The 27978-nt window shown below is 55.2% G+C and overlaps 1 protein-coding gene across 1 annotated transcript in view; it reads left to right on the top strand.

Annotated features, from left to right (window-relative positions):
• The first annotated feature begins 4350 nt into the window (after positions 1-4350).
• Positions 4351-27978, top strand: part of TGM2 (transglutaminase 2) — a 31725-nt gene continuing 8097 nt past the window's right edge. Inside the window, exons 1-10 of the mRNA XM_045528601.1 lie at positions 4351-4458; positions 7917-8096; positions 12688-12936; positions 16066-16184; positions 18493-18621; positions 19554-19731; positions 23230-23365; positions 24003-24106; positions 25631-25873; positions 27699-27977. Coding sequence (XP_045384557.1) covers positions 4449-4458; positions 7917-8096; positions 12688-12936; positions 16066-16184; positions 18493-18621; positions 19554-19731; positions 23230-23365; positions 24003-24106; positions 25631-25873; positions 27699-27977 — 1627 coding nt within the window. The 5' untranslated portion in view covers positions 4351-4448. The remainder of the gene's footprint in view (positions 4459-7916; positions 8097-12687; positions 12937-16065; positions 16185-18492; positions 18622-19553; positions 19732-23229; positions 23366-24002; positions 24107-25630; positions 25874-27698; position 27978) is intronic.

The following is a 27978-nucleotide window of genomic DNA, read 5'->3' on the forward strand; positions in this document are numbered from 1 at the left end:
CGGTTTTTGTCACAACCGACACCACTGGGAAGACCCCTCCCGTGCAAGTGTTCCCCTCAGGTTTTCTATCTGAGAATGGGACGATATTGGCAAAGACTTTCAGAGCTTTATTCCCGGCTTTTTGTTTTTTAAATCCACCACCACATTTTAAAGCCGTGTTGCTGAGCTATAACTCACACACCATGAAAGTCATCCATGTAAAGTGCACAGTTCGGCGGTTTCTAGTATGGTCGCAGATCTGTGCAGCCATCCCACCGGCTAATTCTAGAACATTTCCTTCAGCCCCAAAGAAGACCCCCGACACCCGTTAGCAGTCGCTCCTCAGTCCCCCCTCCCTCCGCTCCTGACAGCCACTGATCTACCTTCTGTATCTATGATTTGCCTCCTCTGGGCGTTTCGTATCAGTGGAGTCCTACAACATGTTGGCCTTTTGTGTCTGCTGCTTTCGCTTAGCATGATGGCTTTGAAGTTCCTCCGTGCTGTAGCGTGGATCAGTACCCCGTGCCTTTTTATTACCAAGTAATCAACCACCTTTGTTGAGTGCTTATTGTCCACCAGGAATGGTGTTGATCCTTGTGAAAAACCTGTAAAATGATCACTGTTATTATCGCCCCCATTTTACAGAGGAGCAAACTGAGGCTTGGAGACGTGCAGACGCAGCCAAGATCTCACAGGAAAGTACATGGCAAAGTTGGATTTGAACCCAGGCCTGTTGAGCTCCCAAGCCTGTGCCCTTGTAGCTGAGCCATGCTGCTGCTTGAAGAAGTGGGAAAGGATTGAAAAGTGTCTCCTGGGTCCAATGTGCAGGTCACAAAGTCCCTTTACTCATAGGATGGTTCTAGGTCACCATCATGATCACTGGCGATTGCCCTGTGGCACCAGGCCCTGGCTCCCGGTCCTGCCAGGGGCAACTGGCACCACAAATCCTACCAAACAAGGCTAACCCCTAGAGCTTGGACAAGTTCTCTCTCTCTGCTGCAAGTCACTAATTCATTCAACAAACATCAGTGAGCACCCTTCAGGTGGGTAGATGGAGACAGACACACACAAGCACTAGTCCTTATGCAGGGTAGACTGTGGCCATGTTCTGTGGGTGCTGTGGCAAGGAGAGCAAGAGGGAAGTCTTCTCTGGGTGGGTGGGTTCCAGGAGAAGGTGTTCTTTGGATGGGGCTTAAAGCCTGGGTGACACTTCAATGGGTGAAGAGGGGAGGTCATCCCAGGTAGAGGGCATAGCTTGAGCAAAGGCCTAGAGGTGGTTATTTGGAGGGTGCATTTGGGGACAAGTACAGTGTCTAGTGAGCCTGGAAGGCACAAATGTGGAAGATGCGATTGAAGGGTAAGGTGGGCCAGCCCTGCAGGGCCTTGAATGCCCTGCGAGGTCTGGGATGTCATTCCCTGTTTCACAGAAATGGAAACTGACATTCTAGAAAGTTGAACAAAAGTGCCTGCCGTGGTCCACAGAGCTTAAGTGGCCTAGTTGTGGCTGGAACCCTATGCCGGCTGCAAGGACAGAGGGAAGGGGATGGATGGCACTCGGTGGGGGATGCATTGTGGGGACAGAGCTGAGGACAAGACAACTAGGTCCATTTCTCCAACTGTAAAATGAACACATTGGGAGGGGTGTTCCCAATCAGATGCCCTGTTCTCTGCTTCTCGTAGCCTGGGACACCCAGACCCTGCCCCAGACGGGCCACCTTCTCAAAAGGCCTGAAAGGTCATGCCTGCCCTGACATTTTCCCCAAGTCCCTGTCCTAACGCTCCATCGCACCTCATCCCACCTCCGGGGAGTCTGCCCCACCCTCCTGGGCTCCCTCACGCCAGACACTGCTCATCTGTTACTCACCAGTTGGTAGAAAGGCCCAGGCCTCCAAACGCCCCATCCCATTCCTGCCTGCTGTGCCCCTCCCACTCCAGCTGGCCAGGGCCAGCTCTGGCCCGGGGCACCTTGGCCTTGGGGAATGGCTGAGCTGAGCCAGAACCCACATGCTGTGTGACCTCAGGCAGTTTCCCCAACCTCTCTGAACCTTAATCCTTTTCCTTTCCGTCCTTCCATTCTTCAGCCAGCTCTCTCTAACTCATCCCCCCATCTCTCAGGCCACAAACATTTTGTGAGCGTCCACTGTGTACCCCACACCACAGTCAGAAGCAGTGGACTACAGCCCTCAGGAGCTCCACTTGCTGAGAGCTGTAGGAGCGGACCTGCCCCAGGCCCCTGAGGCCTGCCCCCTGGGGTTGGGGGAGACAGGATGACCTCTGAACTGCAGGAGAGTGAACAGTCCAGGCTCCACTGTCTCACTTCCTGACTGTGTGGCCTTGGGTGGCTCTAGGGAGCTCCCCGGCTGGGCTATAAAGGAAAGTCAGTGCCGGGTGGAGCCGTGCATCTCCTTTGCAAGTGGGAAAGGAGGACAAAGGCAAAACTCGCCCTTTCATTTGGAGCAGGGCTGGCGCTTGTGGAAACATACAGCCTTCCTTCTGCCCAGTTGACTGTCCTCGTGCCTCCTGTCTCTCTGTGAGCTCCCTGTCCCTCAGGGCTAGGCTCTGGGACACTTGGTATTCTGTGCCAAGGCCCAGGGACCCCAGTTATCGTGTGCACACCACGTATGGGCACCCAACTTCAGTCACTGCGAGTGAGTCTGACGCAGGCCTGCGAGGGAAGGATTCTTGCCCCCATTTTGCAAAGGAGGAAACTGGGGTCTGGAGAGCCCAAATACTTGTCCATGCCCACGTGACTGGTCAGGGGCAGAGTGGGAACTCGAATCCCGGCCTTTTGACTGACATTCACTCACCCTGCTCTTTCCTCTGGGTTGTCGCCAGCTGCAGGGAATAGCTTCTGAAACAACTTCTGTAAAATGGGGCAATTACAGGGCTCCCCCATGGCGCTGCTCCACAAGTCATCAGGGCCCAGCACTGCTCAGGGGGCTGTTCACTAAGACTCCAGGCAGAGCACATTTGACCCAGGGACAAACATCCACTGAAGCAACACAGGATTATTCCCCGCGCCATGTGTCATGCAGGGACAGAGGCTGAGGCCAGTTTTATAGCCCAAATCCATCAATAGATGTAGAACTTGTTCCAGAAAAAAAGGGTATGAGAGCCGGACAGGCCTCTGTCCCTCCAGGGAACCTTCCTGCTCAGGCCTCATGATGGGTCAGGAAGCATAGGAAGCCAGGGCACCGGAGGTACCAGGATGGGACAGGGGTCCCCCAGGATGCCAGGTTCGAGGGATCCAAGGCTTAGTTCCTGGTAGGTTTTATTCCTTTCTGGCACACAGTATGCCCTCAAGGAAGGTCAGTGGGTGGATGGGTGGAGGGAAGGAAGAAAAGAGGGAGGGAGGAAGGGATCATGAATAGGTGAGTGGATAGATAGGTGGGTGGGTAGGTGATGGGTGGGTGAGTAGATGAATGAATAGATGCATGGGTGGGTGGAGGGATGGGTGGGTAGATGGGTGGATGGGTGGGTGGATGGATGGATGGATGGTGGGTAGATGGGTGGATGATTAGATGGATAGAGGGGGAAACGAGATAGGATTGTCTGGGTTTTGCTACAGGGGAAGGTGTGGGTGCATCTGCCTTTGTGAGTGCATGTGCACGTGTGTCCATCTCTGAGCATCCACATCTTTGTGCGTCTGCGGGTGCCTCATATGAACTTGTGTCCGCATCTGACGGCGGCATGCTGGTTTCGGTGAGGGCTGTCTATGTGTGCCCGTGAGCCGGATGCATCTGGACACCCACTCATTTATGTGTCCAAAGTCGCGTGTGGCTCTTGGTAGATATATGTCTGGCTGTGTGCTTGTCCTGCTGTGTCTCTGTGATTCTAATCTGATTTTGTATCCATGTCACCGCGTCTGTGTGTCCCGGTTTGTCTGCTATGTCTGTCGGAGTGTGCCTATGTCCATGTGTGTATTTGTGTGTCCACATCACTTGTCTCTGATTGTGTGTCTGTATCTGAGTGTGAGTGTGTGTTCTCCATCCCAGATCTGAGCTGTCTGCGGTTCCATGTCTGTGTATCCAGGTGTGCCCGCGTGTCCTGGTTCATCGTGTGCGTCTGTCTGAGGCTGTTCCGTGTGTATCTGCGTGTGGGTGGCTCTTTCTGTGCCCGGGTGTGTCTGTGCGTCCTGCACGAGCTATGTGTCCCCGTCCACGCCGTCCCGGCCCTGCGCTCCGCCCGGTCCGCTAGGGGGCGCCCTTGCCTGCCTGTTGATCCCTCCCTGGGGCTCCTGTCCCCTGAGCGCGCCCGGCCGGTCGGTCGGGATGGCGTGGGCCAAAGGCTGGGACGCGGGTGGCCTCGCCAGGTCCCCGCCTTCCGCGCAGCCCCGCCCCTGGCCTCCCTGAAGCGGGCTATAAGTTAAGGCCGCTCTCAGCCGCCGCAGCACCGCTGCTAGTGGTCGGCACTCGGAGGAGCGTCCCGCCGCCAGCGGAAGGAGCCACAGCCGCTGCCCCCGCCTGACCATGGACGAGGGTGAGTGTCAGGGTCGGTGCTGCCGCCCGGGGCCTGCCTCCCTGGTCCCCTGGTCCCACGGGGCACGGGGGGCTCAATCCCTAAGTCCTGGTGTGGAGAGCAACAGGCGGGCTGGGCTGGGCTGAGCCAGGTGGGAGGTACCTGGATGCTGCTTAGAGCCTCAGTTTCCCCATCCATAGGGCATAATCATTAACCCCTGCCTCCCTGGATCAGATGAGGCAATGGCACGTGCAGGCGTGTTGTAAACTGTAAAGTCCTGCCCTGGTGGACGACTGACGCTTGTCCTCAGTGAGTTAGTGGGGGCTGGGTCCCCGCTATGTGCCAGGTGGCATGAAGCCGTGCAGGGGGTACTGGCCTGGCCTCTGAACACTTAGGTTTGGTCCGTCCCTGCCGGCCTGGAGGGGGTGTGCCTGCCTCCCCTGTGGTGTGCAAGCCAAGTCTGGCGGATTCCTCAGCCCCGGGGGCCAGAGAGGAGGTTCCAGCATCCTCTGGGGAGCAGTTTGAGACCAGGCATGTTCTTCCTGCCCTCAAGTTCTGCAGCCCTAGTCCTTGGCCACCTGTGGAGTCTCAGCTTCCTCTGCTATACAAGAAAGACAGTAGTGTCAGCCTTGGGTATATCTGGGAGGGCCGAGAGGAGAGGAGCAGGCTCTCAGTTAATTTCCTACCTGCCCCCTGCACACACACACAGGCACACGCAGTGGCAGCGTCCTCCTAGGCCCCAGGGGGAGGGGTTTCTACCATGGAGGATTTCCCTGTACTGACGCCGCTGGACCCGGGATCCTAGCTGGCTCTCGGGTCAAGTCTGTTTGGCAATGGCCTCTGCACCCACTAGAACCCCCAGGAAGCGGTGCGGGGAGAGGGACACGGAGCAGGCGGAGCAGGGATGACCAGGAGGAGCTGTGGACCTGCCTGACCTGCTGCGTGATCTTGACCACTCTCCTTCCTGGGACTCAGCTCCCAATGCACTGGGACATGTCACCTAGGTGGCTGCTTGTCCCCAGTGCAGTTTCTCACCCACATCCCCAAAAGTGGGGCTCAGTGGGGCTGGAAGACCCTGGAGACACCAGTCATGATGAGCCTCCAGTCCCATTGTCACGGTGGCCACTTCTGACAGGGGTCTCACTGGGCTGGAAGACCTCAGGCTCTTTCTCAGGGCAGAGATCCTATAAATCCTAGGATTCTACACCCCGGTGCTTCTGTACCTTTGGAGCTGGGCACGATTTCTTGGAAACCCTTCCTCAGACAATAGACCAAGAAAGTGCCCTGTCTCCCCCAGACCAGGGACTGATCAGCTCTCCGAGGTCCCCCCCGGGGGCAACGATGGGCTCTTTCCTGCTTAAGCTCTCTGGGGTTAAAGTTTCCAAAAACATTTCCTCGCCCCAGCAGGCCAGCAGGAACTTCTTCCTTGTGGCCAGCCGAGGTCTGTCCTGTTGGGATTACAGGGGGATCGACTTCCCCGATGCTTCAGTCGCGCGGACCTATCTCCTCTGGGCACAAAAACAAAACAGGACATGGGGTGGGGGTAGGGAGGGGGGCTGGAGAACAAACCCGAGCTGTAGTGAGGTGGGACCCAGGCAGGCTCCAGAATCCTCCAGCCCTGATTCCAATCTCAAAGCGGCCGCTGGCTATGAGACCTGGGGCCACATAGTGTCTCCCTCTGCAAAATGGGAATCGCTATGGCGGAACTGTTGTGAGATTTAAGTTGAGATAATTCACGTACAAGCCCTCAGCGGTTGCCAGGCACTTTTGTGCCTCACTTTTGGAATATTCCACGGCAGGAGACAGGAGACCTGGGCTATCATCCCGCTAGAGGGACCAGTTTTCTGGGTGATTTTGGGCAAATCCTCTCCCATATAATTTCCAGGGGACACACAACTGAGTCTGTCTTGCCCTCTCCTCCCACCTTAAGGTCTTCCCAATCTTGACCTTGACCGTGCCAAGGTTTATGGGGTTTATGTTTCTCTCAGACCCCCTCCCGTCTATCACCCTGCCCCCGCCCTGGTCCTCAGCTCCCTCTGAAACTATAAATAGGTCCTTCACGTCTCAAGCTCCTGCCCTGGGCTGGGCCTTCAGGAGGGGCATCCTAGACATCCTCCTCCAGACTCACAGCAGCACTTTGAGACTTCAGAGAAGCAGGCACAGAGAGGGCGAGACACTTGTCCGGGAGACACTTGGCTTCTCCTGCCCACAGCACCTCATTCTTGCAAGCAGATCCTAGACATCATATCACTACACCCGTAAATGTTTCCGTGTATGTCTTGAAAGGACAAGAACTCTCTTTTCTGACATGACCAAATTAACAAAATTCCTTGTATGTCACCATTATTCATTCCATCAGCGTTTAAACGTCCAGTCGCCTCACACATGTCATACATGGTTTTAGACAGTTTTTTGAAATCCAGACCCAAATAAGATCCACACGTCACAGTGGGTTGAAATGTCCCAAGTTTCTCTTTGTAGATTCTCCCTTTAACTTTTTCTTTCTCGCGGTTTATTTGTTAAAGGAACCTTGAGCTTGCCAAGGTTTATGAGGTTTGCTTTTAGTTTCCCAGAGTATGAACTTTGTTGACCGTCCTGGTTCGTTGTGTAACTTGCTGCTCAGTCCTGCGCATTTCCTGTAAATTGAGAGTTGGATCTAGAGGCAAAGCCTTGTCATTAACTATAAAAATACTGTCCCTGTTTAAACCGAAAGAAGCCTCTGACAGCGAGAGAACAGCTCGTGTTTACTAAGCACTGATTACGCACCAGGCACTGTGCAAACTGTTTCACCCGTATTAATTCCTTGACTACTCACAACAGCCCTGTAAAGTAGACCCCACTATTCTCTAACAGATGAGGAAACTGAGGCCCAGGAACGTTGAGCTGCTAGCAGTCACACAGCTTCTCCCAGCATGCCGCAGGGGCATAGCCTTGCCGTTAAAAGAGTTGTGGAGGCCGGGCGCGGTGGCTCACGCCTGTAATCCTAGCACTCTGGGAGGCCAAGGCGGGCGGATTGTTTGAGCTCAGGAGTTCGAGACCAGCCTGAGCAAGAGCGAGACCCCGTCTCTACTAAAAAATAGATAGAAATTATCTGGACAACTAAAAATATGTATAGAAGAAATTAGCCGGGCATGGTGGTGCATGCCTGTAGTCCCAGCTACTCGGGAGGCTGAGGCAGGAGGATCGCTCAAGCCCAGGAGTTTGAGGTTGCTGTGAGCTAGGCTGACGCCACGGCACTCTAGCCTGGGTGACAGAGTGAGACTCTGTCTCAAAAAAAAAAAAAGAGCTGTGGAGAGTCAGCCTGGCCAGCCCCTGGCAAGGCAGGGTGGGCTGGGGGGTTGGCAGGGGGAAAGGCTGTGTTTTGTGGGCAGCGAGAGGGCACAGAGCCCCCGCGTCCAGGGAGCACAGCTGTGTCGCCAGGGGTCCCAGCTGGCTGAGGGATGCCACCCCGGCTCACGCCTCCCCTGCTGTCTCCGCAGAGCTGATCCTGGAGAGGTGCGATCTGGAGCTGGAGGCCAATGGCCGCGACCACCACACTGCTGACCTGTGCCAGGAGAGGCTGGTGGTGCGGCGCGGCCAGCCCTTCCCGCTGACGCTGCACTTCGAGGACCGCAGCTACGAGCCCACAGTGGACACTCTCACCTTCACTGCCGAGAACGGTGAGTCCTGGCCACCCCCACGCCTCCTCTTCTTCTTCTTCCTCCTCCTCTCCACCCTGACCTGCCGCTTTCTGGGACCCATTGCCCCCTGACAGAGGACGGGGCAGATGACTTCACACCTCTTTGTCCCCTGGGAGATTCTCACCTGTCACCAGCCCCATTTTACAGATGAGGGAACTGAGACCCAGAAATGGGGCGAGGCGCCCCAGGCCACCCTGCCTTGTAAGGAAGACTGTGCTCCTGGACCCCCGAGCTCCTGTCATCACCAGAGTTGGGTGTCAGCTTTCTGTCACAAAGGTTATCAAGGCCCTGTCTGCTCTTTCCCATATCAACACAACTCTCTAATCTCTCTGCTTCCCGACACCCGTGCACCCCAACCAGGCCCTGGGATCAGGCCCAAACCAGGTCTGGGTGGCAGAGAAAGAGTCCAGTTGGCTCCAGCCCTCTGACTGGGCAGTTCTGTGTCCCAGCAGTCCCTTCTCCAGGCCTCAGGAGCCTGCCTCAGTCTCAGGGGCAAGACAGAGAGACCTGGGTTCTAGTGCAAGCTGGGCTACCCACCTGCTGTGTGACCTTGGACAAGTTACTCAGCCTCTCTGAGCTTGAGTTTCATCATCTGTAAGGCACTCACATTGGGAGGTGTTTAAGTGAGAAGAGCCTGGTATGGGGAAGTGCCCTGTCGTCATTAGCAGCTGTTGTTTGTCCTGCTCCAGGGGCTCCAGGGATGGGTGAAGGGACGTCAAGGCCCCAGCCACCCCATCCCCAGATTCTGGTACACAGTGTTCTTTGTTGGCCATTCCTAGGAAAGTGGCCTCAAATGCCAAATCAGTTGGGTTGGCTTCTGGCGGGAACCACTCCCTCAAGGTCAGTGAGGGGCCCCTGGCTGGACTCTGGGCATAGGTGGCCAGCTCTTCTGAGGCCTCCGAGGGCAGAGAGAGTAGCAAGCAGGAGCTGCACCGCCCGGCTGGGCCCCGTATCTACCTGGAAGTCCGTTGGGTGAGGCTTATCACGGAGCCTGCAGGCTGCCCACAGAGATCCATCCCTTTCCTCCCTGCCCCGCCCCTCCTGGCAGAGACACATCCGCTACCCAGGGTCACCCTGCCACACACACTGGCATCCTTAGGGCCCTTTCTAACAGAGCCTAGGGGCCCCCATAAGTCTCTGATCTTCTAGCCTCAGTTTCCCCCTCTGTAAAGTGGAAGGTTGGGGTGCATGGCAATTAAGGGCTGGGTGTGGTGCCCTGAGAAGAGTCAGGCTTGGGAACGTGAAAATCACAACATCTACGGAGCACCTACTGAGCGTGTGCTTGTCCTGAATCCTCCCAGCTTGGAAGCATGAAGGGCCCCCATTTTGCAGATGAGAAAACTGAGGCCCAGTTAGGGACACAGTGGGCTTCGGATCCTGACCCCAGAGCTGAGGCTTTTTTTCACTATGACCCCACAGCAGGCACATTTACCTATCCATCTCCAGAGCCCGCCAGGCCTCACCTTGCCCCTCTGTGAAATGGAATGGTGGATGAGTGCCGCTCGGGCAGCCTGTGATTTCCACCTTCTTTTTTCTTCTTTGATTCTCTAGACATCCCCTTTCTTCTTTCTCCTTCTCCATTGGTCTGGGCAGCTTAGTGTTAGGTAATTAGGGCTCCAAGTTCAAGGCTGGGTTAGGGGAAACTGACCTTCCCACCCCAGCAACTAATCTCTGTTCTCCAGTCCCCACTGACTTATCTCCAACCATAGCTGACCTGCCCCGGTCATTTCCGCAGCCCCCGTGCGCAGCCACGGAGGGACCTGTATCTCTGGGTACACACGGCTTCCCTGTCCAAGCCAATGACACCTTCCTGGGGCTGGAGAAGCCTGAGGGACAATTCCAGGAAGCCAGGCCCCTCTGGGTCAGCGCCTAGCCAGTGCCTGGCCTGGGGACCCTGCTCCTGTGTGGGAACATTCTATCTTGTGATGGGAAACTGAGGCCCAGAATGGGAAGAGAGCTGGCTGAGGTCACTCAGTGAATGGAGTGTGTGGCCTGACCCCACATGTGCCCCGGTGCTGTGCATTTTCAGCCAGACAGTGCGAGACCTGGCAGACCCTGTTCCAGGGTACAGACCACACTAGACAAACTCATCCTTGTTATGGGAATAAAGCTCTTCCCTCCAAGGGGGTGCCGGGGTTTGGGGGGTGTGGGGGCAGGAGTAGGAGTGAGGTTGGCCTGAAGGAGTGAAAAGCACCCTTATGAGGCTAACAGAAGCCTTTACTCTGGAAGGTTCCCCTCGCCTACCCCTGCTCAGCCCCACCACCATGATCTGGGACAGTGGCCAGGACCCCTTGGGTCCCCAGGGTCATTTGGGCCCAGAGTGGTCCCTATGGTGCCCCTGGCCCCACCTAGAGGACTGTATAGAACCACAGCCAAGGAATGTGCAAAGCCAGCCTATGTGAGCAGCGGGGGGACCACGGGACAACCTGTCCTCCCACCCTCCAGGGCCCCTGGGAAGAAAGGGGTGTGTGTGTGTGTGTGTGTGTGTGTGTGTGTAAGTGTGTGCACGGCTGTCCCCAGACAGAGTCAGGGAAATGCGCTTCCTGACCTGTCCCCGAGGGTGGTACGTCAACAGCAACGGTGGCTATGGGACTTGGCCCAGTTACCACAGTGACCAGATAATTGATCATCCAAGCAGAGACATTTCTGAGGATGAAAGTGGCGCCATTAATAATTATGCTGGGACCACAGGCGTGAACGGAGGCTGTCCTGAGCAAACTGACGCGTGGCCACCCCAACTCTGCCCCGCCCAGCCCCAGCCTCCCCATCTGTGAAGTTACTCAGTTGAACTAGACAATCTCTGCATGCCACTCCAGCCCTCGAAATCTGTCATTTGGCCTGAGAATTCAGATTTTTAATGGTCCTTTTTGATGACACTGAGGACAGCTCACTGCATAATTACCATGCACTAGTCACTGTTCTCAATGCTTTCTATGAACTCTTTCACTGAACCCGCTAAACAGTGCTAGGAGGCGTTGGCGACAACAATCATTAGTAATAACTATTATTTATTGAGCACTTACTATATGCCAGGCACCTTGTGCTACATACGCTTTATTATGTTTCATCTTCTTCAAGCTTCTCGACAGCCTTATAAGGAGATACTGAGATTGTCCCCATTTTACAGATGAGGAAAGCGTGGCAAGAATCAGAGAAGCTAAATAACTTGTCCAAGGTCCCGGAGTCAGTTTCAAACCTGGAATTGGACCTTCTAAGCCTGTTTTCTTCTTCGATGAGAAAACTGCAGATCCAAGAGGCCTGGTGACATGACCCCGGCCATACAGTGCTCAGGAGTAGAGGCAGGGAGCCAGACTCAGGGGGGCTCTCGGACCCCAAGGCTGCCGGCTTCCCCCCCAGTGCCAGCTCTGGGAGGCAGGGAGCGTTCAGAGGCTTCCAGTCGGCTCCTGGCACCCGGACGGGGCCCGGGAGGCCTGTGTCATGCCTGTTAGTTCATGGTTATATTTGGGCCGAGTGCGGGTGGGGCTGGCAGGCAGGGAGGTGGAGGCTGGGTGCTGGGAGGGAGCCCCTTGGTGAGCAGGCCCCAATATTGCCAGCTGTGGGTGGGCAGAGCTGCAGGGAGGGAGACGGAAGAATAAAAACAAACCCTCCCGGGCAGCTGCCCAGCAGGCAGAGAACGTTCTCTGTTCCTCGTCTCCACCGCCATGTCCAGAAAGTGACCAGCCCTCCTCACCCTTCCCGTGACTCAGACCTGCCTGCGTGGGCTCAGCCCTCCCCCTCTCTGTGAAAAAGCAGCCGCATTTGAGACTCTCTGCCTCGTTGCACCTTTGAGAACCCCAAAGGCGTGGAGCACCCTCTTCATTGGGAGCCTCAAGACCTGGGCTCAGCTGCTAACTTTGCCACAGACTCCTAGGATGTCCTTGGGAGACCCCCTTGTCCCTGAGCCTCAGTTTTCTCACCTGTACAAGGGGTCTCTTAGGAAGCAGGTGCTTCATAAAGTGTAAAAGGCTGTTGGGAGGTGAGGGGCGGTTATGACCAGCTTCTCGGAGCTGCCTGTGGGGTTGCGGGGAGGGGACCTTGGGGAGACAGACACCTAGAGGCTGCAGGGGCCAGGGCGGGCCTACAGCAAGGGGCTCTCGGAGGGCCACGGTCCCATCCTGCTCAGAGTCTGGGCTGCAGGACGCTGGCAGGTAAAGGATTTGGGCAGACGAGGAGGGCTCTTGGAGAGCGTCTTGCTTGGTTCCTGTCTGGACCACGGCCGGGCCGGCTGGTCCCAGAGCAAGGGAGGGTCACGTCCAAAGTCATGTCAGCACAGAGCAGCAGGACTGAGACTCTGCCCCAGGCTGCAGGTCCCCAGCTATGGGAGGACTCTATCTGATTGAGGACCTACTGTGCACTTGTGGATTTTCATTTATTCCCACAAAACCACCCCGCGAGGTCGGGGTTCTGATCCCCACCTTACAGATGAGGAAACTGAGGCCTGGGAGGTGAAAGTGCTTGCCAAGCTTCTTACAATGGTTAGTGTGGCTGAGGCCTAGAGCCCAGGCCCCGGGGCCCCGGGTGGGTGCCCTGCCCACCCCTGGTTCATAGCTGCTGCTTCCCACCTGCACAGGGCCAGACCCCAGAGAGGAGGCCGGGACCAGGGCCCGCTTCGAGCTGAAGGATGCTAACACTATGGACGAGGCTGGCTGGACGGCCTGCGTGGTGGACCAGGAGGACAATGTCCTCTCGCTGCAGATCAAGGCCGTGGCCAACGCCCCCATCGGCCTGTACCGCCTCGACCTGGACATCTCCAGCGGCACCCAGGGCTCCGGCTTTCATCTGGGCTACTTCATCCTGCTCTTCAATCCCTGGTGCCCAGGTGAGCCACGCTCCAGCCACAGGCGGGGTGGGAACGGGCAGGGCTGGACCCAGCCGTGGAGACCGCTGGGGGGCGGGGGGAAGGCATGGGGCAGGAGAGGCATCGAAGCGGGCTGGGCGAGGCCGCGTGTGGCAGCTCCAGCTTCACAAAACCCTCTCGACACAAGTACTCGTCCCAGTGATAGACCAGGAGACAGATCCACAGAAGCAAAAGGACTCGCCCAAGGCCACGCATCTACCGAGGGGTTTCACTCCGTGTCAGAGGTCACCACGCTGCGACCCGGGGCGCGGCAGTGTCTTGGTTTCAAAAGTCTCACGTCAGGAGTGGGGTGCTCAGCTGACGCCCAGGCCCGCGTCCTGGTTCTGATTCCGGTTCGTGGGGCCCAGTTCCCCAGACTGGTTTGGGGAAGGGAAACTGAGGGCGGTGGGGGTGGCCAGGAGAGGTGAGGAGGAGCTGTTACCTAACTGTCCCCTCAGACACTGTCTCAATCGTTCCTCTCCACAATCCCGAGGGGAGATGTCAGCGTTCCCGTTTTGCAGACAGGAAGTGGAGGCTCAGAGAGGTCAAGTGGCTTTTGGAACCTCTTTCGATAGTAAGTGGATGACGCTGGACAGAACTGGAAAGCCCGAGAGGAAAGCTGGGAAAAAAACTGAAACTGACACGAGCAGGAGGAAGGAGGCAGGGGCTGCCAGGCCCCTCCCTGGGCCTCAGTTTCCCCATCTGACTAACAAGGCAGTCAGATCTGACAATCTGTCTCCTTCCTGCTCTGACTTAACAAAGCAGGGAGAGAAGCCCCTGCCTGGGAGTGGACTGTCCCACCTCAGAGGGGCAGAAACTCTGGCCTCCTCGCTGTTAGACAGCCGCCTTCTTACCGGGCCACTGCTTTAGTTTTTCATCTCTATTTTGAGGCATTTTATAACATGTTTGAGGTGAAAGCTTTTTTTTATTTTCTCCTTTCTATAATTTGGCTTTTATTTCTAATGATATTTCTAAATTTTTGAGACAGAGTCTCACTCTGACACCCCAGCTAGAGCACGGTGGTGTCATTGTAGCTCACAGCAACCTCAAACTCCTGGGCTCAAGCGATCCTCCTGCCTCAGCCTCCCGAGTAGCTGGGGCTACAGACATGTGCCATGATGTGCCCAGCTAATTTTTCTACTTTTTAGTGGAGGTGGGGTCTCGCTCTTGCTCTGGCTGGTCTCAGACTCCTGAGCTCAAGCGATCCTCCCACCTCTGCCTCCCAGAGTGAGGATTACAAGTGTGAGCCACCATGCCCAGCCTATTTCTAATGATAACAGTGAGACGTGGGACCATCCTTTTTAGAAAAGCTTCAAGCACTACCGAGAAACAGCCTCCGCCCTTGAACCTCGCTCCTTGGGGGGCACTACTGTGGCTGTCTTGGGGGCTCATCTCCTTAGGTTCATCTGTACATGCCTGGAAAAATTGCTGTATTTTCTGGGTCTCTCTGTCTCTCTCTCAAACGTAAAATGATCCCACAGTGTATATCAACCTGCAACTTGGTTTCTTCCCCCTACGGTACATGGCGGGGGGGAACCTGCGCACTTTGGTGTGTGCACATCTGCTCATTCTTTCTAAGAGCCTGGAGTGCCCTGTATCTTGCCCCTCAACGAGCAGCCTTGCGCACGTGTCCTATAGCCACATGGAATGACTTCTTGGGATAGAAGTGGCCCTGCTGGACCTTGCCATATGTTTGTGTTGGATTTTAGTCAATCTGCAGAGGTGGCAACTAGGCAGCAGCTCTGTCAATAGAGCAGAAACATGCCGGTGTCCCCACCCTAGACTACCCGACCCTGTAGGGTTTCAGAGTTCATGGTACCAGGGGACAGTGAGCACGGTTCTAGGGGGCTGTCCCTCTTGTTCCTGCTCTGCCTCGCCTGCCTGCAGGGTGGGGTGGCAGTCAGCCAAGCAGAACAGTGACTAAAGTGACCCACATCCCGGGGGCGGGAGCCTTAAGAAGGCGAGGAGGCAGCTGGTGGGGCAGGAAGTTAGGCTGGGGGCGCTGGGGCAGGAAATCCCTCTGATGGGTGGGAAAAGGGCCGATCTGCCTGGAAAACAGGACATTCGTGTCCTTGCCTTCCAAGTGCCAGTCCCCACCTTTACCAGACGGAGACCTGAGCTGGGGACGTCACGGTCCTGGCTCCCAGAGCTGGAGACGGGAATGATTCAGCCAGCGCTGACGCTCACGTTCTGATGGGGAAAAGCTGTGGCTGGGTTTTTCTTTCTCTTTCATTCATTGTCCCACGCAACCGACTGATGCAGAGTCATAGTTCATTGACTTGGAGGCTAATTGTTATCGCAGTTTCCGGAGCCAAAGGGCAGGATACACAAGAGATTCGGCCACTTTCACATTTGCCTTCCTGGCTGCAGTAGAAGCGGGGGTTGCTGGTCGCTGCAGGTGGGCCAGACGGAGCCCAGGGCCGGGGGGCTGACTTCTCCGCTAGGCCCAGGAGGCAGAGTGCCCAGGGCCTCGGATACCTTTGTGGGCTCACAAACAGGTTTTCATGTCTTTCTCCTGAGCTGCAACGACTCTTTCTTAGCCTTCCCCTCTGGCCCTGAACTCTCTCCACCTTGAACCATGCCCCTTGCTCACGCTGGCTCAGGGCTTTAGTTTCCAAAGCGCCTGGACTAACACAGTGAGAGGTGTTGAGGTGGGCAAAGAAGGCAGAGTGACCCTCCCAGGGTCACACAGCAAGTGAGCTTCAGGGGCAGGGGTTTCCTGACTCCTGGTCCAGTGCTCTTCTGTCTCTTGTTTTGGCATCAGTTTTCCCAGGTATAAAATATTCTTGAGCCTCAGTTTTCCCATCTTTAAAATGGGGCTTTCAAGGGTCCCTTCCTCACAGGGCTCTTGGGGGGATTAAATGAATTAATACATGTCATACATTTGTCACAGGTCCTGCCACGTGTCGAGTGTTGGGTAAATGGCAGCCTTTGTTGTCACTAATCAGTCACACCGTATCTCCTTGGCACGGGATTATTAATTCATGCTTAGCTTTTCTGATTAGAAGATTAAAGGAGCAAGATGCCACCTTGGCCTGGGAAGCTGGCACCCTGACTGTCATGTCGGCCTCTCCAGATGCAGACCTGAGGCCCCTGTCTTTCCACCCACAGAGGACGCTGTGTACCTGGAGTCGGAGGAGCAGCGGCAGGAGTATGTCCTCAACCAGCAGGGCTTCATCTACCAGGGCTCTTCCAGGTTCATCAATAGCGTACCTTGGAACTTTGGACAGGTAGGGCGCACCCCGTCCCTCATCTCCATCTCAGCGCTTCTGTGTGCTGGGCCGTGTGCCTGAGGCAGCCAAATCTGCGTTTGAATCCTGTTTCTCAGTATACTATTGTGTTACCCTGAGCCTCAGTGTCCTCATCTGTAAAATGGGCACAGTAATCTCTATCTTGCAAGGTGTGCGATGACCTATGAAGACAGCAAAGGTTATCTCCTTGACTATAAACTCTGCCTGGGAGTGGGATGTGTCTTCCTTCACTTGTAGCTCCAGAGCCTGCTGTGTCAGACGCACAGAAGGTGCTCAGACATCTGTCGAATGAATGGGCACAAACACTTCTGTAGCAGACGTTCATGGGTTTTCTGCCCAGCACTCACGCCTCCTTCTTGTCATAACAGAACTGCTATTTGGTTTTGGGGAGCCCCTCCCCACATCTGTTCCATGCCACTCCAGAGAAATTTGCCTTCCCCTCTATCTTCAGGGGGTGACTTAGGCTTGTGACTTGGGCTGAGCCAGCTAATGTGGTCAAATACTGGGGAGAATAATTGCAAAAATATCTCCCCAGCAGCCCTGTAGCCTGCTGTGAGATGTAAGTGAAATGGTGGTGGCCGGCCACGGTGGCTCACGCCTGTAATCCTAGCACTCTGAGAGGCAGAGGAGGGAGGATTGTTTCAGCACAGGAGTTCGAGACCAGCCAAAGCAAGAGCGAGACCCCGTCTTTACTAAAAACAGAAAAAATTAGCCCAGCGTGGAGGCGCATGCCTGTAGTCCCAAGCTACTCCGGAGGTTGAGGCAGGAGGATCGCTTGAGCCCAGGAGTTTGAGGTTGCTGTGAGCTAGGCTGATGCCACAGCACTCTAGCCCAGGTGACAGAGTGAGACTCTGTCTCAAAAAAAAAAAAAGAGAGAGAGAGAGAAAAAGAAATGGTGCTATGACTGTGATGCACAAAATACACCAGAAAATGAATTGGCTCTTATTTCTCAGGGCTTTCTATTCTCTCTTGAGAATTAGAACAAAGCCTTGTCCTTCCTTTTATTTCCTGAGTCCCTGTTTTGTATCTAGGCTTGTGCTGGGCTGTGGGATGTGCCCCTCACAAAAGTTCTAGACATGATCACAGTCCAGGAAGATGAGACTCAGAGGAGGGAAGGAGTAATAGCCCATGGGATCAGGGAGGACTTCTTGAAGTAGGGAACATTTGGGCTGGGCTTTGAAGAACAACTAGGAGTTTGCCATGGAAGGAGGTGGGTGCACCATATGCTATGCAAAGGAGCTGCACAAGTGAAAGTTTTTGCTGCACCTGAGAAGTACGTTGTAGCTTGGGGGGTACTTTGTGTGTGAAGGAGCCCCCGCGATGAGGTGGGAGAGGCCAGCAGTGTCCAGGTTGTGAACAGCCCTGACTATCGGGGTGATGCCGTCGGGAGCCACAAGGGGGTCAGACCCTGCTGTGCAGCTTGAGAGAGACCTGTGACGAGGGCTGGTCCAGGAAAGGTCCACAGAGATGGGACCCAGGGGCAGACAGCAGAGTCCCTGGAGATGTCAGATGGGTGGTCCGATGGAAGATGAAGAGAAGGGGGTCCTGCTTTTGATAAAGATAACGTTTGAATTGCAAGGCTGAGAAGGCGTGAGCCACGCAGAGAGTGGCAGGAAGCGCATTCCCAGCAGATGAAATAGTGCAAAGGCCCTGAGGCAGTGAGCCTGGGGCAGAGTGAGTGTGGGTGACACTGGCTGGAGATGAGGTCAAAGAGGGGGCAGGGTACAGATCGTCAGGGCCTTGCAGGCCTGGGAGGAAGATTTTCCTCTGGCTGCAGTTGAAAGGGAGGAGTGGTGGGACTGGATTTATGTCTTTGTGACCTGTTCCCATCAGCGGGCAGGGTGTGTGGGCAGGGTCGGGGGAAGGAGGGCTCCGTAGGGTGAGTCAGGCCTTAGGGGAACAGCGAGAGTTGGCTGAGCAGAGACGGGAAAGGGGAAGTGGCAGGGCCTGAGGTGGCTCTGAGGGGAAGGAAAGCCCCAGGGACGTTGGGCCCCCCACTCTGTGCTCCACCCAGATTCCCAGGTCCCTGCAGCCGGGCCCTGGATGCAGATGGACCTCCTGCCCCCACTTCACACACTCACAGCCCACCTGGGTGTGGTCCCAGCCCACTCCGTCCTTGGCCAGGGGAAGCTGGCATCACACAGGTAATGGCAGACCCAGTGGAACCTCCCAGTCTGCTGTGTGAGACAGCAGGGAGGGCCTGCGGCTGCCAGGGACTTCAAGGCAGGCTTGCTGGAGGAGGTGGCTTCTCAGCTCCCTCTTTCTCCTCTTGTTTCCTCTGGCACAGTTTGAAAATGGGATCCTGGACATCTGCCTGGCGCTCTTGGATGTCAACCCCAAGTTCCTGGAGAATGCCGGCCAGGACTGCTCCAGCCGCAGCAGCCCCGTCTACGTGGCCCGGGTGGTGAGCGCCATGGTGAGTGAGTGGCAGGGCCCACCCAGGATTGGGGCCCACGGTGGGCTCCTGCAGGCTCCTCCCTCCCAATGGTGACACAGGCCACACGATGTGCTGGACACAGTAAGGGGACCCAGAGGTAAGTCTCAGTGCAGAGAGCTTATATTTGGAAAGACAAGATTTACACAAATAAGGGCCATGCCATGTGTTCCCCAAAGCAATTCATTTACTCATTGCTTCAGCAAATATTTACCACGTGCCACCTAAGTCCTAGGCACAGGGGACACAGCTGAATACAAGTCTCCTAGGGCCCCTAGCTTACATTCCCCTGAGTGGGAGGGGGAGGTAGACAGTCACCAGAGCGTCCCGTGAATGAGCGCGCAGTCATGCACCGCAGCACACGCGCAGAGGAGCCCAGGTGTGCGGGGTGTCTGACGTGGTGAGGGGCGGGGGGCTCCCTAAGGTGGTGATGGGGGGCAAAGGAGCTGCAGGGTGGGCAGGGGCTGACCGCAGAGGCCCTCGTGGGCCACGGGCAGGAGACCAGACTTGATTCTTGAGGTGATGGGAATTTGGGGGGGACGGTGCAATCTGGGCAGGGGCCAGAGCAGGTCACTGTAAAAGTCAGATCACTGTAAAACGCCATGTCACTCCCCAGCAACCACGTGCTCGTGGGACACAGTCACATCTCCAGCATCATGTTCTGACCTTGACCCCTCCCTGCCTCCTTCCTGCCCCCACCCCGTCTCTCTCCTGCACCCTGGGCTCCAGCCCCCACCATCTCCAGCACACCACAGTCTGTCACACGGGGGCACCTCTCTGCCTGCTGTCCCCTTCCCTGGAGCTCCCTCCCTGGCCTTCCTCCCCTGCTGTGCTTGGGCTCGTCCTGGCACAGCCATCACAGAGAGCCGTCACCCTCCCCCCGCTCAGTCCCTACGATGTCCCGCTGGTTTCAGGTCAACTGCAACGATGACCAGGGCGTGCTGCTGGGACGCTGGGACAATGACTATAAGGATGGCGTCAGCCCCACGTCCTGGCTCGGCAGCGTGGACATCCTGCGGCGCTGGAAGACCTCCGGCTACAACCCTGTCAAGTACGGCCAGTGCTGGGTCTTCGCCTCCGTGGCCTGCACAGGTGAGCTACGCGCTGGGGTGTGGGGTGAGGGAACCGGGACACCCCAGGTCTGGTCCTGCCTCTGCCACCAACGCCATCAGTGCACTGTGTGGCCTGGAGCCTGTGGCCACCCTCTCTGGTCGTTTTTCCAACAACTGCCCCCAGGGGGGTTGTCAGGATGGAGGGATATGGTTTGGGAGACAGCACGTGCTCAGGGCTGAGCACATGCACTCTGGAGCCAGGCGCACCCCAGTTAAAATCCCCACTCCCCCACTCACTTGCTCCGCGACCTTGAGCAGATGACCTCTCTCCGAATCTCAGTTTCCACATCTGTAAAATGGAGACAACCACAGGACTGACCTCCTGGGGTGGGTGTGACACACGGCTGAGCAGCACGGAACCTGGCCCAGACAATAACTGCGATAGCATCAGTGTCAAGAAAGAGAGAGCACATTCTAACATGGAGAGGGGGAAAGATGAAAAAAACCAATTTAAAACCAAAACAGGAAAAATAAATCTTAAAAAAAAAAAATCTTAAAACCGTAAGCCCAGCAAACGTTGACAGTTGCTCCCGGGTTGACAGCGGTGCTGATGAGAATGGATTAGCGTCACACACAGGTTCTGAACAGACTCTGGAGTCAAGGCCCGAGTTCACTTCCTAGCTCTGCTTCTTAACAGCTGTGTGTCCTTGGGTAAATCACTTAACCTCTCTGAGCCACAGTTCTGTCATCAGTGAAATGGGCATGATAATGGTCCCTTTGTGCTGGGATGGTTGTGAGGATTAAATGAGCTAATACGTGCGTGTGAGGTGCTTGAAATGATTTCAGGTGCATAACAGCAAATACTTATATGTGATGCTATTTATTACTATTATTATTATTAATAATTATTGGGCTCAGGAAATCTAAGAAGCTGATCTGGGGATCTCAGCTGCTCTGACTCCAAAGCCAGTGCCGAGGCCTAGAGAAGCTTCCCTGGTGATCCCCCAGCCTGTTCTCACACTGCCAGGCTGGGCAGGAAAGCCTGGCCCACGTTCTCAGCTCAGCTGTCCTTGTTTCTCCCCACCCGCCTCTCTGCCTGTGGCTCTCCGTTCCCTTGTGACCTCTGAATTCCCCTTTCAGGGAATAGGGTCCCCTCCTCTGGACCCCTTCCCTCTGACAGGTCTAAACCACGTCTTTTCAGAGAACCCCATGGATTTTCCCAGAGAAACCCCACAATCCGTGGCCTGGGTCCCCAGGCTCACCTGCAGAAGCCTTTGTCACCCTGGGCTGTGGCCACCTGGAGGTTTAGCAGCAGCTCCTGCCCTCGACTGTCCTTCCACAAGGCCAGGGCTGTGTCCTGGTCCCTGCAGCCTCTTCCCGGGCCATGTGTGATGGAGCCAGGAAAAAGCATGGTCCAATAAAGGACCGTCCAACCACCTTGGCCTGGGAGCATTTAGGCAGAGCCGAATGGTGACCTGGTCCGTGGGCTCTGGAGCCGGCCTGTCGGGTTGGAATCCCGGCTCTGCCTCCAGCCCCTGGGTGGACGTGGGCAAGAGAACAGATGTCTCCAAACCTCAGTTTCTTCACCTGTAAAATGAAGACTGGGGTGACTGACCTAACTCCCAGGGAGCACTTAGGACCAGGGAGATGTCACTTGGCACACGCCGGCTCAGCTCAGGCATGAGTTAGGGGTTTCCAGGGGAAGCTGGGATTCTAGAGTCCTCAGCCTGATCCCTGGGAATTTCCTCAATGTCCGTGAGTCAGCCAACAGGGACTGGACGTGATCTGCAGTGACGGGCACCGTGACACACTTTGCTGTTCCCGAGTGCCTCTCAGTGCTTGCTCTGGGCACCGGCAGACGGGCCTGCCCACACCCGTGGCCTCTGAATCATCACAGCATCCCCGCAGGCCGCTATTATTAGCTTCTGCTACCGGGGAGGAAATGGAGGCTCAGAGAGGGGAAGCGGCCTGCCCAAGGTCACACAGCTGCTAGCGATCCGCACAGCCAGGCTCTGAACCAGGTGTGCGCGGTGCAGGGGCCGCCTCCGTTAGGCTGTGATATGAGGCGTCCTGGGACACACCCCGGGGGCAGGAGTGGCGCCTGGCTCCTTGGGCAGCAGGGACAGGCCTCCCCAAGCCTCTGGTCTGTACTCAGAGGCCTGTCTCTCAGTAGGTCGGGACCTGGGTCGGGACACCAGGCTTCGCCGGGGGCAGCAGCAGGTTTGGGCCCTGCCCGGGCCTCAAGGGCACAGGAATCAGCAGGAGGTGCGGGGGCGCAGCTGCTCCTCCCTCCTCCCAGCGCCCACGTCTCCTGGCCGCAATCCAGGGCCATCTGGGAAGTTCTTGCCCTGGCCGATGGCGGGCACATGGCAAAGGTCACATCCCCTCCCCTTTCCCCTTCCAGAAACTCAGTCAAACTAAAGTAAAACAAAAGCCCCACAGGTTACATTGCCTAGGGCTTTTTGTTTCTCTTCACCTTGTAGATATTTATCCTACCCTGAGAATGTTACTTTTATAAGATACATAAAAAGCGCATTTTAAAAATGAAGGTGTAAAAGCTCCCATAATTCTGGGTGCAGGAGCACCCAGCGCGCCCCCCGGGCAGGGTCCGTGCCGGGCTTTCCTCCCTGCCCTGCGAGCGCTCTCAGCCTTGTGGACGTGACCTTGTACAGGGGCACAGACATTTATATTCCTGTGCAGAGTGATGAGGAGTCCCCAGCCATGCCATGAACGCACACAGAGATGGAACCAAAGCCCAGAGAGGTGAAGGGACCGGCCCCAGGTCACACAGTGGAAGTAGCTGGATCTCCTGCCCTCTGTCCCCTCTCCAGCCTGCTCTGCTCTCAGCCTCTCACTCTGAATCCCTGTCTTGGGGAGACTGGGTCATTCGTGAACTCTCTCCCTCTTTCCCTCCCTCTGTCCTTCACCTGTCCCTTCATCGCCTTTGACAAAATGCTCGATACCAGGCCTCTGCTGGGCCCTGACCCCTCGCTGTCTCCAGGGCACTGACTGAAGAACCCCTCACATGCCCGGACACTAGCAGCGATGATTGATCCCGCTTGTGCTATGAGTGCACACGGGACAGCCGGAACCTGGCAGGGAGGCCTTCCAGGCAGAGGGGACAGCATATGCCAGTGCCCTGAGGCTGGCGGGAGCATGGAGTGTGAAGGCCAGTGCGTCTGGAGCAGAGTGAGCAAGGAGGTGGTCAGGCACCAGCCCCTGCAGGGCCAGGGGCTACACCCAGGGCTCTGGCCTTGACCTCAGGGGCTGCGGGGAGCCATGGAAGGTTTGTCAGAGGAGTGTTGATGTCAGATTTGCCTGTTAGAGTCTCCTCCTGGCAGCTGTGACGTGAGGGGGACAGAGTGGACATGGGGTGACCAGCGAGGTGGGCACCATTGTCCAGGCAAGAGGGGCTAGCCCATACCCTCACCACCTGGACAGTGGGTACAGTGCTCCCGAGGGTACAGACGGGCATGTGGAGCCCCAGAGCCCCAGGGCCTTAGCTCGTCCCCAACCCCTCTTTCCACACCCCCCACAGTGCTGCGGTGCCTCGGTGTCCCCACCCGAGTCGTGACCAACTATAACTCAGCCCACGACCAGAACAGCAACCTTCTCATCGAGTACTATCGCAATGAGTCCGGGGAGGTCCAGGGGAACGGGAGCGAGATGATCTGGTAAGGTGGTGCCCGGGGTGAAGTCGGGGCTCAGTGGGGAGGGACCCATGAAGAGGAAACCTGGGAAGGCTTCTTGGAGGAGGTCACAGTCAGTTGGGCATTAAGAATTGAGCAGTATTTGGACAGGCTTGGGGAGGGACAGCATGAGCGGAGGCCTAGAGGAGGGAAAGCCAGCCACATACAACCACATACATGAAGCACCGGGTAGAGTCATGCTGCAAAGGTTGTCGGGAGTCCAGGATGCCAGATCCGGGAGCCTGGGCTTGATTCCAAAGGCAATGGGTTGTCATTCAAAGCTTCACAATGGGAAAGAGCTGTGCTGATGACGGTGGACCAGGATAGCTAGAGGGGGAGAGAGGAGGCAGGGGGCTGGGGTGTGGTCCAGGTGGGTGGCAACGACGCCGGACCCAGGGCAGAGCCTGTGCAGGGCTCTGAGGTGTAGGAGGAGTGAGCGCCCGGCGAGAGAGGGCGCTGCTCAGATGGGCCCACCGGAGGAAGAGCAGAGCGGGGCCAGGTGGGGGCCAAACTGTGCTCAGTTTGGGACAAGAGGAGTGTGCATCTGGGGCACGCACGGAGCAGTCTGCCCGCAGGAGGGGATGATGAATGTCACCCACGTCCTGCCTCATTCCCTCCCCAGGAACTACCACTGCTGGGTGGAGTCATGGATGACCAGACCAGACCTCGAGCAGGGCTATGAGGGCTGGCAGGCCCTGGACCCAACGCCCCAGGAGAAGAGCGAAGGTAGGCAAGCGCACCCATCACCCAGATGGGGAAACTGAGGCCTGGAGAGTTAGTGACTCGGCTGGAGAGTGGCAGAGCTAGGAGCCTGACCCCAAGACCACTGGTGGGTCCACACAAGGGTGGAGGGACCTCACTGATATTTTCATAAGACGCTTTTTTTTTTACAATTTGAAAAGGAATTCACATGCACTGTGGAAAACAGAAACTATGGAGAAGCACAAAGAAGAAAATAAAACAGCATCTTTGTCCTCTCTCCTTAAAATAGGCATCATGAACATTCACACATAGCTTCTAGTAACTGCAAATTATATATTTGTATGTGTGTATGTGAGTGTGTGAGTGCGTGTGGCAAGGCAAAATTTAATAAAGCATTTGGACCCTTTCTCAGAATATTTTGCACAAGGTTACAAACAAAACCGATTAATTGAAATATAGTTATAACAAGTTTTAAAAAATAAATTTATGATGTAATAACACGTGCTTTTGTATATAACACAGTCTAGTGGTAGGGTAAGTTCCATAATGTAGTGCTAGAGAAGAGCATAAGTTACATTTCCCGCTACCTGGGACAACTACAAGGTGACATGAACACATCTGTGGTTCTTATGGGTGGCAAGTCGTAAGTGCCCTTAAGGCTACTGTGGTTTGTTGCCTGCTTTTACAATCGGAAGAGGTGCTACAAAGTAGAGTGAAAATATAGATATCCCTTTTCCCTGTCCAAGTTTATGGACCCCTGAATTCTGTTGGTAGCGCCTTGGGGGTCCATGGACCCGAACTTAAGAACTGTGGCTGCACGTGGCCTTTTGTCCTGGCTCCATCTGCTTCTCGGTGCATCATTAGCATTTCTCCATCAGGCGGTTTTCTGTGATTTGAATTTTAAGTTAGTGTTACCATGTTCCATCACGTGGGTGTGCTAGACTCTGCCTACCCAGCCTCTAGTCCTCAGCGTTTAAGGCTGTGGACAGTGGGGAGCGTTTATAAACCACCCTGAGATAAACATCCGTCACCCGCGTTCCTCGAGAGGACACGTCCTCCCTGGGGCTGACGCCACGCCGGCCACTGACTTCCACCCTCAGCACGAGCCATAAACGAGACAGATGCTCTCCCTCCTAACGTGCTGTCTGCTCTCCGACTCCACCACTGCCTTAGCATGGCCTGGGCGACATTTCTACTTTATCGAATACTTGCGTTTAGTATATGCTAAGAGCTCTACACCTGTAACTCCTGAATCCCCTTTAGGTAGGTTTCAATATGATCCCCACACGAATCTGCAGCCTGGAGAAGTGAATGACGGGCCCAAAGCCACCCAGCTAACTAGAAGCTGAGCTGGGATCTGAACCCTAAAAGCTGCGCGTCAGAGTCCTGGTCACCCTGTGGTGCCCTCTTGGACATGGTGGCCCTGAGGCAAAGGGCTGCGCGGTCCCGAGGATTTTTGCTACATGCGGTTAAACTGTGGAGGGTTTTGGAGGACGGCCCCCTCCCCTTGGTCCAGACCCATCTCTCCCTCTTCTTACCCCTGACCAGGGATATACTGCTGTGGCCCGGTTTCGGTTCGTGCCATCAAGGAGGGCGACCTGAAGACCAAGTACGATGCACCTTTTGTCTTTGCCGAGGTCAATGCGGAAGTGGTGGACTGGATCCTTCAGGAAGACGGGACCATGCACAAGTCCATCAACCGTTCCACAGTCGTGGGGCAGAATATCAGTACCAAGGGCCTGGGCAGCGACGAGCGGGAGGACATCACCCTGAACTACAAATACCCAGAGGGTAGGCGTCCTGTCTCTCAGAGCCCTTAACATGGCCTTGCAGATAAGCATCCCCTGTTAGCAGCCCAGCAGGCCTGTGTGTATACGTGTGTGTGTGTTTTATTTGGCAGCCTGCATACAACAGTTTAAGCAATTCCTTAGCAACAAGCGCAGTGTTAGAGGAGCAGTCATTTAGGAAACGCATTCTGTATTCCACAGTAGGGTTCAATTCAGTTTTTAAGCCTTGCTTTTTCGGTTGGGTTGACTCTTAATAAAACTGTAGGGGACAGCTATTATATAGGAGAGGGATGCGTCGTAACAGAAAAATTGATGTCTGTGTTATCATGTTGTTTATTAACAGTATGTGTCAGCAGCAGGACCTACAACTATACGCGGGCAATTCCACGCTTTTTTTATTGCAATGTGTTTGTACTACGGGGGCTTGAGAGTCCAGAGAGTCCAGGGAGGAGAGTTTCTTGGGACTTTGCAGTATTTATTTTTGTCGTATTTGACATATAGCTGGGGAAAGGAGCATGAAGGGGGATAAAAAAGTGTTGAATTAAAGAGAAATGTTAGCCAGGTGCGGTGGCTCACACCTGTAATCCCAGCACTTTGGGAGGCCAAGGTGGGAGGATCGCTTGAGGCCAGGAGTTCGAGACCAGCCTGAGCAATAGCAAGACACCCCCACCCCCTGTCTCTAAAAATAAAAAGTAAAACAATTAGCTGGGCATGATAGCATGCACCTGTAGTCCCAGCTCCTCGGGAGGCTAAGGCAGGAGGATCACCTAAGCCTAGGAGTTCAAGGCTGCAGTGAGCTATGATCATGCCACTGCACCCCAGTCAGCTGACAGAGTGAAACCCTGTCTCTAAAAAAAACGCCCCAAACCCCCCAAAACAAACAACCCTCCCCAAAACCAGAGAGAGAAATGGGCCAAGAGAAACTTAATGTTATGAATTCAATCAGACATAAAGATGAGGCATCTTTCTGCTACTAATATTAAATCAATAAGAGGGAAAAGGATTTGGTTTATTTTTAAAAAATGGATTTAAGCACATCCAACAGCCAACTCAATACCACAGGTATTTTCCAAGCATCTACTGTGTGACAAGCACAGCAGGGCTCACAGAGGGGACTAGGAAATCGTAGTCCCTGCCCTGGCCTGACTTCCACTGACTTTGCAGGGCTAACTGAGGGTTGGCTATTCTATGACCATGCTCTGGCTGGAAGGGATGAAACAGAAAGAAAAGATGCTCTCTCTGGCCTTTGAAAGGTCTAGAGCTAATGGTTTGATAGAAGAAGTAGATATGTACTTAACAACACTGGGGTGGGGGAATAAAAGGAGCATAGGAGAGAGATCTATGGAATATAAACAAGGGAGCAGTCAGAGCAGGGGAGAGAAAGGATTTCAGGTAGAAGGCGTCCCTGTGCAAATGCTTGGAGGTGAGAAAGTTTGCGTCGTATTTGTGCCTGGTATACACCAAGTGTTGTTATAGGCATTGGGTATGACATAAAGATAAGTAAAACACAGTCTTAGCTTTCAAGCAGCAAAAGGTAAGTAAGCAAGTAAGAACATAAACAGAAAACAGCCTGGGGAAGGAGTGATCTGAGAAGGCTTCCTGGAGGAGGAGTCATTTGGGGCTGGGTCTTGAGGGATGTATAGGAGTTCACATGTGGAAAATACAATACTATTTCCTCCTCCTGGCACAAACATGTAGAGAAGGGGATCCTCCAGGGCTGCTCTGAGTCACCAACCAGGACTCTGAGAAGCCAGTTTGCCACATCCCAGCCCCCTGCCCAATGACCCCTATTCCAGCTGTGATTGAGGCTTCCTTTGCTATTTCTGCAGGGTCCCCAGAGGAGAGGAGAGTCTTGACGAAGGCCAACCTCCTGAACAAACTGGAAGACAAGGAGAAGGAGGAGACAGGGGTGGACATGCGGATCCGCGTGAGCCAGAGGATGAACATGGGCAGTGACTTTGATGTCTTTGCCCACATCGCCAACAACACTTCCAAGAGCCACACCTGCCGCCTCCGGCTCCGTGCCCGCACTATCAGCTACAATGGCATCATGGGGCCCGAGTGTGCCACCAAAGACCTACTGAATCTCACCCTGGACCCCTTCTCTGG

This window comes from Lemur catta, chromosome 17 (assembly GCF_020740605.2).
Source record: "Lemur catta isolate mLemCat1 chromosome 17, mLemCat1.pri, whole genome shotgun sequence".
Taxonomy (NCBI): domain Eukaryota; kingdom Metazoa; phylum Chordata; class Mammalia; order Primates; family Lemuridae; genus Lemur; species Lemur catta.